At 44.4% G+C, this 15,943-nt stretch overlaps 1 protein-coding gene across 1 annotated transcript; it reads right to left on the bottom strand.

The window, feature by feature from the left end:
• Positions 1–6,723: 6,723 nt before the first annotated feature.
• On the bottom strand, positions 6,724–12,379 carry LOC119281045 (myosin-binding protein 7-like). Its single transcript, XM_037561717.1, has 3 exons — positions 11,093–12,379; positions 7,278–7,324; positions 6,724–7,157 (listed from the first exon to the last, which is right to left on the bottom strand). Exons 1-3 carry the CDS (start codon positions 12,377–12,379, stop codon positions 7,052–7,054), a joined length of 1,440 nt encoding a protein of 479 aa, XP_037417614.1. The 3' UTR covers positions 6,724–7,051.
• Positions 12,380–15,943: the final 3,564 nt, after the last annotated feature.

Genomic DNA, 15,943 nt, shown 5'->3' with positions numbered 1-15,943 from the left:
CGCGCAGAATACTCAGGTTATACTTGACGAGCCAAGCATATACAGATATGGCCTCGTAACACGGAGACCGAAAGGTCGAGCGTGAATCATATAGTAGATATGATCAACATAGTGATGTTCACCAATGAAACTACTCCATCTCACGTGATGATCGGACATGGTTTAGTTGATTTGGATCACGTAATCACTTAGAGGATTAGAGGGATGTCTATCTAAGTGGGAGTTCTTTAGTAATATGATTAATTGAACCTAAATTTATCATGAACTTAGTACCTGATAGTATCTTGCTTGTTTATGTTTGATTGTAGATAGATGGCCCGTGCAGTTGTTCCGTTGAATTTTAATGCATTCCTTGAGAAAGCAAAGTTGAAAGATGATGGTAGCAATTACACGGACTGGGTCCGTAACTTGAGGATTATCCTCATTGCTGCACAGAAGAATTACGTCCTAGAAGCACCGCTGGGTGCCAGGCCTGCTACTGGAGCAACACCAGATGTTATGAATGTCTGGCAGAGCAAAGCTGATGACTACTCAATAGTTCAGTGTGCCATGCTTTACGGCTTAGAATCGGGACTTCAACGACGTTTTGAACATCATGGAGCATATGAGATGTTCCAGGAGTTGAAGTTAATATTTCAAGCAAATGCCCGGATTGAGAGATATGAAGTCTCCAATAAGTTCTATAGCTGCAAGATGGAGGAGAACAGTTCTGTCAGTGAGCATATACTCAAAATGTCTGGGTATAATAATCACTTGATTCAATTGGGAGTTAATCTTCCAGATGATTGCGTCATTGACAGAATTCTCCAATCACTGCCACCAAGCTACAAGAGCTTCGTGATGAACTATAATATGCAAGCGATGAATAAAACTATTCCCGAGCTCTTTGCAATGCTGAAAGCTGCGGAGGTAGAAATCAAGAAGGAGCATCAAGTGTTGATGGTCAACAGACCACTAGTTTCAAGAAAAAGGGCAAAGGAAAGAAGAAGGGGAACTTCAAAAAGAACAGAAAGCAAGTTGCTACTCAAGAGAAGACACCCAAACCTGGACCTAAGCCTGAAACTGAGTGCTTCTACTGCAAGCAGACTGGTCACTGGAAGCAGAACTGCCCCAAGTATTTGGCGGATAAGAAGGATGGCAAGGTGAACAAAGGTATATGTGATATACATGTTATTGATGTGTACCTTACTAATGCTCGCAGTAGCATCTGGGTATTTGATACTGGTTCTGTTGCTAACATTTGCAACTCGAAACAGGCACTACGGATTAAGCGAAGATTGGCTAAGGACGAGGTGACGATGCGCGTGGGAAATGGTTCCAAAGTCGATGTGATCGCGGTCGGCACGCTACCTCTACATCTACCTTCGGGATTAGTATTAGACCTAAATAATTGTTATTTGGTGCCAGCGTTAAGCATGAACATTATATCTGGATCTTGTTTGATGCGAGACGGTTATTCATTTAAATCAGAGAATAATGGTTGTTCTATTTATATGAGTAATATCTTTTATGGTCATGCACCCTTAAAGAGTGGTCTATTCTTATTAAATCTCGATAGTAGTGACACACATATTCATAATGTTGAAGCCAAAAGATGCAGAGTTGATAATGATAGTGCAACTTATTTGTGGCACTGCCGTTTGGGTCATATCGGTGTAAAGCGCATGAAGAAACTCCATACTGATGGACTTTTGGGACCACTTGATTATGAATCACTTGGTACTTGCGAACCGTGCCTTATGGGTAAGATGACAAAAACACCATTCTCCGGTACTATGGAGAGAGCAACAGATTTGTTGGAAATCATACATACAGATGTATGTGGTCCGATGAATGTTGAGGCTCGTGGCGGATATTATTATTTTCTCACCTTCACAGATGACTTAAGCATACATGGGTATATCTACTTAATGAAACATAAGTCTGAAACGTTTGAAAAGTTCAAAGAATTTCAGAGTGAAGTTGAAAATCATCGTAACAAGAAAATAAAATTCCTACGATCTGATCGTGGAGGAGAATATTTGAGTTACGAGTTTGGTGTACATTTGAAACAATGCGGAATAGTTTCGCAACTCATGCCACCCGGAACACCACAGCGTAATGGTGTGTCCGAACGTCGTAATCGTACTTTACTAGATATGGTGCGATCTATGATGTCTCTTACTGATTTACCGCTATTGTTTTGGGGATATGCTCTAGAGACGGCCGCATTCACGTTAAATAGGGCACCATCAAAATCCGTTGAGATGACGCCTTATGAACTATGGTTTGGCAAGAAACCAAAGTTGTCATTTCTGAAAGTTTGGGGCTGCGATGCTTATGTGAAAAAGCTTCAACCTGATAAGCTCGAACCCAAATCGGAGAAATGTGTCTTCATAGGATATCCAAAGGAAACTATTGGATACACCTTCTATCACAGATCCGAAGGCAAGACTTTTGTTACTAAATTCGGAAACTTTCTAGAGAAGGAGTTTCTCTCGAAAGAAGTGAGTGGGAGGAAAGTAGAACTTGACGAGGTAACTGTACCTGCTCCCTTATTGGAAAGTAGTACATCACAGAAACCAGTTTCAGTGACACCTACACCAATTAGTGAGGAAGCTAATGATGATGATCATGAAACTTCAGAACAAGATACTACTGAACCTCGTAGATCAACCAGAGTAAGATCCGCACCAGAGTGGTACGGTAATCCTGTTCTGGAAGTCATGCTACTAGATTATGATGAACCTACGAACTATGAAGAAGCGATGGTGAGCCCAGATTCCGCAAAATGGCTTGAAGCCATGAAATCTGAGATGGGATCCATGTATGAGAACAAAGTATGGACTTTGGTTGACTTGCCCAATGATCGGCAAGCAATTGAGAATAAATGGATCTTCAAGAAGAAGACTGACGCTGACGGTAATATTACTGTCTACAAAGCTCGACTTGTCGCAAAAGGTTTTCGACAAGTTCAAGGGATTGACTACGATGAGACCTTCTCACCCGTAGCGATGCTTAAGTCTATCCGAATCATGTTAGCAATTGCCGCATTTTATAATTATGAAATTTGGCGGATGGATGTCAAAACTGCATTCCTGAATGGATTTCTGGAAGAAGAGTTGTATATGATGCAACCGGAAGGTTTTGTCGATCCAAAGGGAGCTAACAAAGTATGCAAGCTCCAGCGATCCATTTATGGACTGGTGCAAGCTTCTCGGAGTTGGAATAAACGCTTTGATAGTGTTATCAAAGCATTTGGTTTTGTACAGACTTTTGGAGAAGCCTGTATTTACAAGAAAGTGAGTGGGAGCTCTGTAGCATTTCTGATATTATATGTAGATGACATATTAGTAATCGAAAATGATATAGAATTTCTGAATAGCATAAAGGGATACTTGAATAAGAGTTTTTCAATGAAAGACCTTGGTGAAGCTGCTTACATATTGGGCATTAAGATCTATAGAGATAGATCAAGACGCTTAATTGGACTTTCACAAAGCACATACCTTGACAAAATTTTGAAGAAGTTCAAAATGGATCAAGCAAAGAAAGGATTCTTGCCTGTGTTACAAGGTGTGAAATTGAGTAAGACTCAATGCCCGACCAATGCAGAAGATAGAGAGAAAATGAAAGATGTTCCCTATGCTTCAGCCATAGGCTCTATCATGTATGCAATGCTGTGTACCAGACCTGATGTGTGTCTTGCTATAAGTCTAGCAGGGAGGTACCAAAGTAATCTAGGAGTGGATCACTGGACAACGGTCAAGAACATCCTGAAATACCTGAAAAGGACTAAGGATATGTTTCTCATATATGGAGGTGACAAAGAGCTCATCGTAAATGGTTACGTTGATGCAAGCTTTGACACTGATCCGGACGATTCTAAATCGCAAACCGGATACGTGTTTACATTAAATGGTGGAGCTGTCAGTTGGTGCAGTTCTAAACAAAGCGTTGTGGCGGGATCTACATGTGAAGTGGAGTACATAGCTGCTTCGGAAGTAGCAAATGAAGGAGTCTGGATGAAGGAGTTCATATCCGATCTAGGTGTCATACCTAGTGCATCGGGTCCAATGAAAATCTTTTGAGACAATACTGGTGCAATTGCCTTGGCAAAGGAATCCAGATTTCACAAGAGAACCAAGCACATCAAGAGATGCTTCAATTCCATCCGGGATCTAGTCCAGGTGGGAGACATAGAGATTTGCAAGATACATACGGATCTGAATGTTGCAGACCCGTTGACTAAGCCTCTTCCACAAGCAAAACATGATCAGCACCAAAGCTCCATGGGTGTTAGAATCATTACTATGTAATCTAGATTATTGACTCTAGTGCAAGTGGGAGACTGAAGGAAATATGCCCTAGAGGCAATAATAATGTTATTATTTTATTTCCTTATATCATGATAAATGTTTATTATTCATGCTAGAATTGTATTATCTGGAAACATAATACTTGTGTGAATACATAGACAAACTAAACGTCACTAGTATGCCTCTACTTGACTAGCTCGTTAATCAAAGATGGTTATGTTTCCTAACCATAGACATGTGTTGTCATTTGATTAACGGGATCACATTATTAGGAGAATGATGTGATTGACATGACCCATTCCATTAGCTTAGCACCCGATCGTTTAGTATGTTGCTATTGCTTTCTTCATGACTTATACATGTTCCTATGACTATGAGATTATGCAACTCCCGTTTGCCGGAGGAACACTTTGTGTGCTACCAAACGTCACAACGTAACTGGGTGATTATAAAGGAGCTCTACAGGTGTCTCCAAAGGTAAATGTTGGGTTGGCGTATTTCGAGATTAGGATTTGTCACTCCGATTGTCGGAGAGGTATCTCTGGGCCCTCTCGGTAATGCACATCACATAAGCCTTGCAAGCATTGCAACTAATGAGTTAGTTGCGAGATGATGTATTACGAAACGAGTAAAGAGACTTGCCGGTAACGAGATTGAACTAGGTATTGAGATACCGACGATCGAATCACGGGCAAGTAACATACCGATGACAAAGGGAACAACGTATGTTGTTATGCGGTCTGACTGATAAAGATCTTCGTAGAATATGTGGGAGCAAATATGAGCATCCAGGTTCCTCTATTGGTTATTGACCGGAGACATGTCTCGGTCATGTCTACATTGTTCTCGAACCCGTAGGGTCCGCAATCTTAAGGTTTCGATGACAGTTATATTATGAGTTTTGATGTACCGAAGTTAGTTCGGAGTCCCGGATGTGATCACGGACATAACGAGGAGTCTCGAAATGGTCGAGACATAAAGATTGATATATTGGACGGCTATATTCGGACGCCGGAAGTGTTCCGGGTGATTTCGGAGAAAATCGGAGTACCGGAGGGTTACCAGAACCCCCACGGGAGAAGTAATGGGCCATATGGGCCTTAGTGGAGAGAGAGAAGGGCAGCCAGGGTGGGCCGCGCGCCTCCTCCCCCTGGTCCGAATTGGACTAGGAGAGGGGGGCGGCGCCCCCCTTTCCTTCTCCCTCCCCACTTCCTTCCCCCTCCTAGTAGGAGTCCTACTCCTACTAGGAGGAGGACTCCTCCTTGGCGCGCCAATAGGGCCGGCCGGCCTCCTCACCTTGCTCCTTTATATACGGGGGCAGGGGGCACCCCTAAACACACAAGTTGATCCACGTGATCGTTTTCTTAGTCGTGTGCGGTGCCCCCTTCCACCATAGTCCTCGATAATATTGTGGCGGTGCTTAGGCGAAGCCCTGCGACGGTAGAACATCAAGATCGTCACCACGCCGTCATGCTGACGGAACTCTTCCCCGACACTTTGCTGGATCGGAGTCCGGGGATCGTCATCGAGCTGAATGTGTGCTAAAACTCGGAGGTGTCGTAGTTTCGGTGCTTGATCGGTCGGGCCGTGAAGACGTACGACTACATCAACTGCGTTGTGCTAACGCTTCCGCTATCGGTCTACAAGGGTACATAGATCACACTCTCCCCTCTCGTTGCTATGCATCACCATGATGTTGCGTGTGCGTAGGAATTTTTTTGAAATTACTACGTTCTCCAACATCCACAGCCAAATTCAAAGATGAGAATGTTCTTCATGCCCGTGTTGGTCGCCTTCTTATCGAGTTCATATGCGCTGGTACAATTGATTTGTTTGTCTGGAGAATTTGGGAGGACCATCGGATGTTATAGAAATATTTTTCCAGACAAGTACAAGTAATATGATTTGGTGGTCTACCTTCGTATTCTCCATCTTTTTGGTTAATATCTCATTAATCTAAACTTTTTATTTCTACATTTCAGATTTTAGAGGAGCGCGGGAAAATATTTGCCAAAGATGAGTGAGGAGGGATGTTGAATGGAACTAAACGAGGAACTTCTAGATTTAGTAAATGAGGTCCTTCGACCCCGACCCCTAAGCCATAGGATGGAGTGAATGTAGATATGAAAAGCATCCAAAATGATCGATACGATATAAAGGAAATATGAAAGCTTCTGTTTACATTTTTTTCTCTCAAAACATCTTCTAGCTTATATCCACATACATGTGTTGGAGTAAGAAAAATTAATTTGGTTGAGACATCCTTGTTAGAAACAAAAAATAGTCTTTATGTACAATATGTGGTATTTGTTGCATTTTATGTATGATATGCATCTATGGGGCGGTCCAGTTAACTGCCTAAAAGAAAGAAAATGAACCAATAGTTCCACACATTGCTAACTTGGAAACAATAATTGTTCCCACATGGTGAGGTGCCTTAGCTCTTGCCCATTCTTAACAAACACCGTGTACATTACCCAACTAGTGGCATACTGTGTACTACGCAATTTGTTTTGTACCGAAGGTATATGGCCATAAAACATCAGTATAACATATGAGGAATCATCATGGCAACAAAAACAACAACGCTTTAAAAAATAAAAACAGCGAGAAAAATTGATGGCTTCCATTTGTAAGCTACATTATCAGGCAAGATCAGTGAAAGAGCACGCCAAGAATTGGGGGACAACAATGCGAAAGCCACCTTGTTTTTCACAAACAAATCAGTCGTATATACTCAAGATTGATGGCATCTAAATCCTTTTGGGAGGTTTATGATGCCCGTTGCCTGCAGCTTTTGAGGACTTGTCGAGTAGCAACATCAACCCAACATTGTTACCGCATTGGCCAATAGGGTACCTAAAATGACATTGATGAAAGCACGGAGGTAAATAATTTTCACTTTACGGGGAACACCAAAGCTAAATCAAGATGTCAGATATGCAATGACTGTAACAAGGTAAAAAGGGTTTCACCCACTTGATACGGGAAGATTTCCTTCGCCACGAGACGATAGATGTGACCCACTGCAAGGAGATCAAAAGCAAGGTAATTATGAGAGCGGCTATTTCGCACCCAGACTCAATTATTCCTGAGTGTGAACAGTAAATTTAAAAAAAAGTAAAACAATAAAATAAATATGAAACTTTTAGGCATCCAAGATGCTCATGCGTGGAAGGCTCGTGCAAATGTTCATGGTGTGGTTGGACATCTGAGGGCTCGTGCGATTTTTTGGGGTGTGTGAGAAACTTTGAAAAAGAAGCTATTCAGAGCTGATTTTTTTATACGAGCTCCTCAAATGTCCAAACACAATGAAAATGCTATTTTTTGAATTTACCATTCACCAAGTGCAGATGAACATGGTCACCGTTTTGAATTATCAGGCAATTATGTTTTATTTGCAAAAAAGCTTTTGACAAAAGGGCTGCTATACTTCTCAAAGCAACCATGTTTAACAATAGGCTATGGTAGAATGGAGAGCCAATCTAGAACAAGTATCCTTCAAATGGGATACATTGATTCCAACTTATAGAAAACCTTGTATTCATAACTTCTTAGAACTTTTGCGGGCATTTGATGAGCATTGGAGCCTTAAGCGGGCAATCCAATGCTAAGTTTTCTATTTACTACTACCCATGTTAAGACTAGTTCTCATTCGATACATTACTAGGAAATATGGAGAGGTTGGTAATGTAATAGATCAAAGTCACAAAGAAAACATAGCTATAGCCAGCGCAATAATGGAACTAAACTTGTGAAACTACAAAAAATACGTAAGCTATGAATAAAAAATATCCATAGATAAAACAAGTGGCATCAATTTATGTAGATGTATTCCAATAGGAGTTAATTTAAATCACAGAGCCAATGTAAATGCATGCCCTAATTCTAGTAATATTGAAGATGTACTTTTATTTCTGGGCCTAAAAAAGAGAGAACAGAACAGACACGGATTTTTGGAAGATGGTTCCACACATATGAACAGTAAAATCAAGAAAGATACTGGAAAAATCAATAAAATATGAATATTTGTTATAAGATACATGGTAGAGTGTTCTACTCGTGTATGACGTTTCACGAAGAAATGCCATTCTTGGTATTCTTGGAAAAGAATTTAAAAACCAGAGCAATAAAAAGGCAATGTTTGAAGTAATTTCGAGATCCAATTATGTTTTCTTCCGTAAGAATACCATGGGTGTATTTCTTGGCAAAACTTGACATGTGAGTGGACTAGTCGACCTAGTTTGATACCCATTTTCTAAAAAAATATTTGATTTTTATGTTTTCTATAATGGGTGCTCGTGCACCCATGTTCACCTTTGTATTCTCCAGAACAAAATAGGTAAATGAACAAGCAACATCGATGCAAGGTCAAAGTAGCAATGTCCTCACATTGTAACAAAAATAATGACAGATTAATGCTGATCAAATATGGATACACATGTAAAACATAACTTAATTACTGACATCAAGCTTCAACATAGTTCATAAACTATGAAACCTAACGTTGCCAATCCAACCTTAGCAATTGGCTATCAGAAAAACAAAGTGCCTGGCAATTCTCAGGGAATACCAACCTTCAAATCCAGGCTGCAACTTGCATCGAATTCCATATAATATAAAAATATTAATGGATGATCGTATTACTTGTCACACACTTCATTCATGAAAACAACATAAACTTGTAGATCCCCCATGATTTCCGCTGCCTCCTACAAGGATGGTTAGGGTGGTGACATATTTCCCCTCCCTTCATTAGCGAGGCCGGGTATTGTTGGCCCCCTTGTCCACCTCCCCCAAGAAGAGGGGGGGTGGGGACCCCTGACTTGAACTTTGATGTGTAGATAGGGTCACATCGAGGGCAGGGACGACACCACCTCAAATAAATTGTCTCTGCTTCTCGTCCAATTTGGTAGTCCTCTAACCGACAACAGGAGGAGTCACATTCATCTCGTCCATCTCTATACCGTGGTGGCATCTGACATACCACCCAGGTGGCGATGTTGTTCTTCTCCAACTGTGTTGCACGAAAACGATATGGTCGGGATTTAGCGACATGGGGAAGGTTCCAGGCCAACAAGCCAAAAATTCTCGGCTCCATCATGTGCAGTGGGCCGGTTCATCGGCTGAAAAGCAGCATTCACTACAAAAGGTGCTCCTATAGATCTTCTTGTGGCGATGATTCCCCTACTTATCGGGTCGTGCCACGGCGGCGCCATAGTCCTATGGTGGATGGCGGTTTAGCAGTGTACAAGGTTCTACAAGAGTGAACTTTATATTTTCTTCTACTTCGAGAGTCCTTTGTGCAAAATATTAATATATACACATGTCTCCCACTGTTTGGTATTGCCGGGAGAGTGATCGTGTATGTTGTGTGTAACCCTTGTTGTGTAATGAAATACGTGGCTACTATTCCAAAAAGGTAAAATGGCATTAACTCCTAAAAGGCTAAAACATGATGAATCCGTGGCACTTAACCATACTTCATTTACACAAATGATTTTTCCTGGTAAGCAATATTAGATCCTCACGATATTGTATTATAAGGATATCATACATCGCCACCTATGAAAAAAAATGATGTGTATGATACTAGGCTATGATAGTATGCAATGACAATATAGTATACTACTAAAATGTTATGATGCGCTATGAGTTTATGATACTACTCGCTCTGAAGGTCTTGCACTTCTCGGGTATAGATGTGCGAGCAGTAACTATTTCACAACCAGCAAGCTGAGTAAATAATATGACTTATACACACCATTGGGTAACCCATGGGTAGATGATTGGGAGTTTGTGGAATTATGCTGCCAAATATATTTTTACTTCCATTCTTATTTCCTTGTTTAGAACATCATGAGAATTAGGCAGGGATAAGTAATGACACAACTATTATTCAATCTTCAAGATACAAAAAATTACGAAAATAAAGCAATAATAACTCTTGTGTTTATTACTCCACTTTATAATTATCTAGTACGGCAAACAATATTCTACACCCATTTCCTATCGGAAACACTTAAAAACTAGAGACATGATTTTCAGCACCCAGGTGCCCCTACACCCTCTATGAACAGTAAATTCAAAACAAATTCAAAAAAAATCTGAAACTTTGGACATCGAACATCATGAAACTTTTGACGATCTTGCAAAGTTTTAGCTAAAAATAACATTCGAAGAGCACTCAAATAAAAAAACAAAATCATTGTTCAAAGTTTATGTACATGTTTGAGCAGTGATTTTGTTTTTTTGGTGAGGGCTCCACGAAGGTTATTTGTTGCTGAAACTTTGCAGGAACATTAAACCTTTGATAATCTTTGATCCCTGAAAGTTTCAGATTTTTTTGATAGTTTTTCAATTTTTTATGAATTTACTGTTCATAAAGGTGTAGGGGCACCCGGGAGCTGTTAGACATTTCTCTAAAAACTAACGTCAGATTTTTAGACCGGACAAATATGATGTTTTACATGGCAATTTATATTGGTGCGATAATGACAAATTTGTTAGCAAGTCCAACAATTTTCTAATACAAAAATGAACTGAGACGGATTTTCCACCAACTAAATTTGCCATTGACGGAGAACATAATTTGCCATGGTAAAAAATCTGACATCGGATTTATAGTGAAGTCCTTTCCTATCTGATAAACTATTCACATTCACAAAGTAATTCATGTTTGAAATCTTTTTCGGATTGTTATTTTTGGATAAAATCCATGTTTGAATTGGGGGCGATGTATGCAGAGAAAGGCCCAACTGCTCTTAAAATGAGATCATACGAGATTATATTACCTTGACTACAGTAGAAAAGAATGGCGTCCTCGCGGGCTGGCTCTTGAGCACCATCCTGTGCATGACCATCGGTCGCTGCGGCCGTGGTACAGTGACGGTCACGGCCGGTGGCGCTGCCCCCTTGTAGTAATGTTGCCCCACGGTCACCGCCGGCAAAGGTGGCGGGGCGTCCTTGCACAGCTGTTGCGCGATCTCCTTGAGAAGCACCACCTGCGCTTTCTCGGCGCCCATGGAGATGATGGCCTGGCGCATGGTCTCTCGGTCGGCCTCCAGCGCCTGGAGGCGCGCGCTGAGCCGACGCATATCCTCGTCTTCCCCCCACGGCCCGCCGGCGCAGCATTCGCTCCCGGCCGGAGTGCCGCCACAGATGGAGCCCTCTGGCACGACCAGGGGAACACCGCGGCCGTGGATGGCGTCCACGGTGTACACCCGATCGCTGGCACCGCAGTCGTCGTCCGGGAAGTACTCGCCGTCGCAGAAGTCAAGGCTGTCAGTGTCGGAGAATGGACGCGGGTTGCGGGGGAAGGTGGAGCCCGGCGCGACGCGGATGATGGGCGTAGTGGTGGATGTGGGCGGTGCGCGGTGCTCGAGCATTTGGACGCGGTTGGAGAGGCGCGCGAGGTGGTCGCGCGGGGTCTGCATGTCGAGCACGTCCGCCTCCGACGCGGTCGGCGGGTGGTCATTAAAGCGGCTACTAAAGCACCGCAACGGTGGGTAATAGCCGCCGGCCCCAACCGTCGATGGCGTGGACGGGTTGCGCGGCGTGGAGGAGACTCGCGGGGTGGAATGCAACGATGCAGCGTTGGCGACGCTGAGGCGTGACAGAGACTGGAGGCCGCGCACCGAGGCCTCGCGCTTGGCGATGGTCTCCTCGAGGATGGCGAGCTCCGCGGCGTCGTGTGACATCTTCTCCTCTGCGTAGCGCCGGAACTGGCGCGCCTCCATCATGGCCTCAGCCTTCTCCCGCTGCAGGCGAAGGATCATCGTCATGGCCTCGCTCGCGGCGCCGGCCGCCGCGCCCCGCTCCGCATCCAGCTCGGCCTGCAAATCCGCCAGCGCCGCCTGCTGCCGCGCCAGAGCCTCCCGCAGTGCCGCCGCCTCGTCACCTATCTCCACCCGCACCACCGCGGGCGGCGCCTCTGGTGGTGAATTCCTCTTCAGCGTCGGCCTCGTAGCCGCCAATGGCGGAGACGATGGGCGAGAGGCAGAGATGGTGCTGGTGGTGGGGTGGCCGCAGAGAGGGCAGAGATTGAGCGGGGGCCCGCCGGCGTCGGCCATGGCGTGCATCCGGGGAGCCGGGAGGAGGCGGGCGCACGCGCGCGCGCGCGAGGAGAAGGAAATTTGGTAGGAGGGAGAGAGGAAAAACGGGAGGGGTGCCTTTCCGGTTCCCGTCGTTGGGCGGTGTCTTCATTTTTTCCATTTTTAGGATGGTGTTTTCTTTTTGCGTTTCTTTGGGCTGAAGTTGAACTGGATGGCCAAAACGGAAAGCAAAGACAGATAAGGACATCTCCAACACGGCGCATCAAACATTGTGTAAACGTCTAGACAATATGGCCCAGACACTAATTTTGTGGACTTGTCCGGACATCCGAATTCCAACAAGACAGAAACAAAGATGGAGAAGGTTTGTGAGCGTCCAGCCACGTAGGCGCGCGACACCCCAGACCCAGCTAGAACCTAGGCATAACCTGCGCAAAGAGACATTTCCACCACTTTTTCGTGCGAAAGTTCGCCCTTTCCCATGCTCTCTGCCCTGACAGCCGTTGCGCTGCACCCAGTTCCCACTCGTTTCGCCGTCCACCGCCACGATGGAACCGATGGAGACGGTCGTTGTCACGTCGGAGTTGGAGGATGACGGTGCAGAGTAGGGTGACTGGCATAGTAGGAAGTCACAAATCGGAGGTCGTATGGAGAATTTGCCTAGGTTCATGCCTCTGAAGAGTAATACCCTATATCATGCTCGTAGACCTTTTTTAAGGACTATCAAAGCTGTGATAAAATGTGTTTGAGGGAAATGTAATATTTGATTTACCAGCTAAAGATCCTTTTGTGAGACATTTCCCCAGGAAAAAGAAAATAAAGACTTACACAGGAGAAGGCATCATCGTGAATGCTAGAAGCTATGGTTTCGGTGTGTTTGCACCACCTTGATCACCACTATGATCAAGCTTACTGACCGAAAACAAGCGCTTCATGGGAGGCAACCTACGCGAATAAAGTAGACAACTAAGTTTTTATTTTTGTTTTAATAAAAAGAGTGATTGAAGTTCTTTACGAAGAAATAAGTTTGGAAGAGTTGTTCTAATGAAGGCTTAGCTATGTGCAAGTTCAATTATATGTTGTATTGATGTTTGGATGCCTGAAAAGTTTTGGAAGAAACAGATCAAAAGGCAACCTTTAAAATGACCGCAACAGTCGTATGGGCGGTCGTATGGCTTGCTAGAGGTTCCAACGCAAAACAACCAGAGACATGAGAGTGATCAACTGCGTTTTAAATGGGTGCAAGCGCTCGTTTCAACAGCTGTTTGAAACCTTTGTGGAGACAAGAAAAATTCTAGAGAATTTGACGGCGTTCCAAACGGGCGCACGCGCCCATCCGAGCGGTCATTTGACATCCTCTATCAGAAGAAGTAAAAGAATAGGGCGGAAGACCGCGTTCAAAACGGATGTCGCCGCCATTTCAGCGGTCGTTTCATCTATGCACACATGCAGGTAAGTCATCAGGGTGAACATTGGCGCGCGCTCGTATCAGCGGGCGTTTTGAACCCTGGCGGCCCCAATAATCCCGAGGAACCCATGACTAGGAGATGCATATTTTTGATCCAAATTTGAGTTTGGCTTGGATTCGTTGATGTTTTTAGAGGAGTATGTTGTGACTACCATAGGATCAATATTGTTTAATTGTATTGGACTGAAAAATTGTTTTCTAGATGTTTACATGAAGGTCTATTTGTGTATGTGGTGCTTCGAGTTCATCCACCGCGCTGCCACAACAAGTTTTCACTCAAGGGATCGTCTTCACTGATCCTGAAGCAAGGAAGAAATTCCAAAAGCTCAGTACAAGGAAGATCAAAGCAATCGACTGGGCTTGCGCGACAACACTCGCCAAGCTAGGTATTACTAACGATTTCAATTTGCTTTGTCATAATGCCGGCTTGCATCATTTTGTCTATCAGAGATGTGAGACATATGAACGTATGACGCTTGAGTTTCTTAACACTCTCTCACACAATGTTGGTTTAGAGCCCATTCTGAAACCATCTAGCTTCTCCAAAACTTCCCATATCCAGCTTCTTACCACGCTTCTTGCTTCACGTGGCGAACGTGAAACGTTCTGGAGCGTCGCCAGCTTCTCCCAGCCCCTGGTTGAGCTGGCAGCCCAGCTGGGGCGCTCAAGGCCTGCTGGTTGCCATCTTGGGCTGGCTAGAAGGAGCCCATCTCTGGGCCATAGTGCTTGGGTGAATGGCTGGGCACAATTTTTTTCACAGCATATAATTTCTGCGATTTGTGTCTGTACAGAGTACTTTTGTGTAGTAAAGCTGGGTTGAAAATATAGCCCAAATGTATTTTTGAAAGGATCACACATATTCCTAGTTAAGACAAGTTATATAGTAAAAACAAAGAGGTAATTGTTTGGGAACGGCGCGCCGGCCGAACGCTCGGCCGGTCGCGACGTGTCACGCGCCTTCTAACTCGCCCACGTGTATATACGGGTCCACCCCACCGCCTCCCCTCATCCCATTATGTCTTATCCCTTTTCTGGTCGAGCCCAACCACTCGTACCCAACTCCTCTCCTCAATCCATCTAATCTCAATTTTTCTGCCTCCGCAACCACTGCTTTACCGGCCATGGCCAGCCACACGCACATCAATCTTTGCCGGCGAGCTATCCTGCTGCGGTGCTCGCGTAGCTCCTACTTCCCCTACAGATTATGTCCTACCTTCCCCATGGACGCGAGAGGGCTGGCGGCCATGGGACAGTTTCTTAATTGGTGGTGCTTTGAGGCACAGATGAAATAGCCATGGCGCTGACCAGCAATCCATCGGTGCTGCAAACTAGCAGCTGCCGGTGATGGAGACGAACGCGCTCCGGTGCTACAACCGACTAGCTTTTTTGCTGGAACCATGGCGGCGAAAAGTTGCAGCCAACTTTGCCAGCGACGGAGACGACGCGCTCCCAGTGCTAAAACTGGCTGGCTTTTTTGCTGGAACCATGCCGGCGAAAAGCTGCAACCAGCTTTGCCAGCAATGGGGACGACGCGCTCCGATGCTACAATCGGTTGACTTTTTTGCTGGAACCGGCCGTCAAAATAGCTGCATCCACACTGACCAACGTTTGCAATCAGACGATCAGTCCATTTGTTCCTGGTGCCGATTTTTTTGTTTTGCTACAACCGGCAAACTTTTCTGCCGGATTAGTGGGATGTTTTGTTGCGATCGTCACCGATGACATGTTTTTTCTGCTGGAACCGGCAACATTTTTTGCTGGAACTGTGTTTGTTTTTTGCTACCACGCAAGTTTTTGTTTTGCTGGAATGAACGCCAAATTATTGCAAATTTGCTACCACGGGTGTTTTGATTTGCTGGAAGCGGCTCCAGTTTTTGCTACCATGGGCATTTTTGAGTTGCTGGAACAACACCCAATTTTTCATTGTTTGCTACCACTTGCGTTTTAGTTTGCTGGAACCAGTTGTATTTTTTGCTACCATTGTTGCTTGTTGCGCGCCATGGCGTCGTCGCCATTGATTCTGCAGGGGACAGGGGGTTGGCAGCACCAATGAGGGGTGTGCAGGTGGCTACTATTGGCGGCGAGGGGACGGACGCGCACTCCGCGATTCGTTGGGGAGTGGG

Source organism: Triticum dicoccoides, chromosome 1A (assembly GCF_002162155.2).
Source record: "Triticum dicoccoides isolate Atlit2015 ecotype Zavitan chromosome 1A, WEW_v2.0, whole genome shotgun sequence".
In the NCBI taxonomy this organism is placed as follows: domain Eukaryota; kingdom Viridiplantae; phylum Streptophyta; class Magnoliopsida; order Poales; family Poaceae; genus Triticum; species Triticum dicoccoides.
Note: the sequence above shows the minus strand (reverse complement) of the source record. Positions and strands in the feature narration are given on the sequence as shown.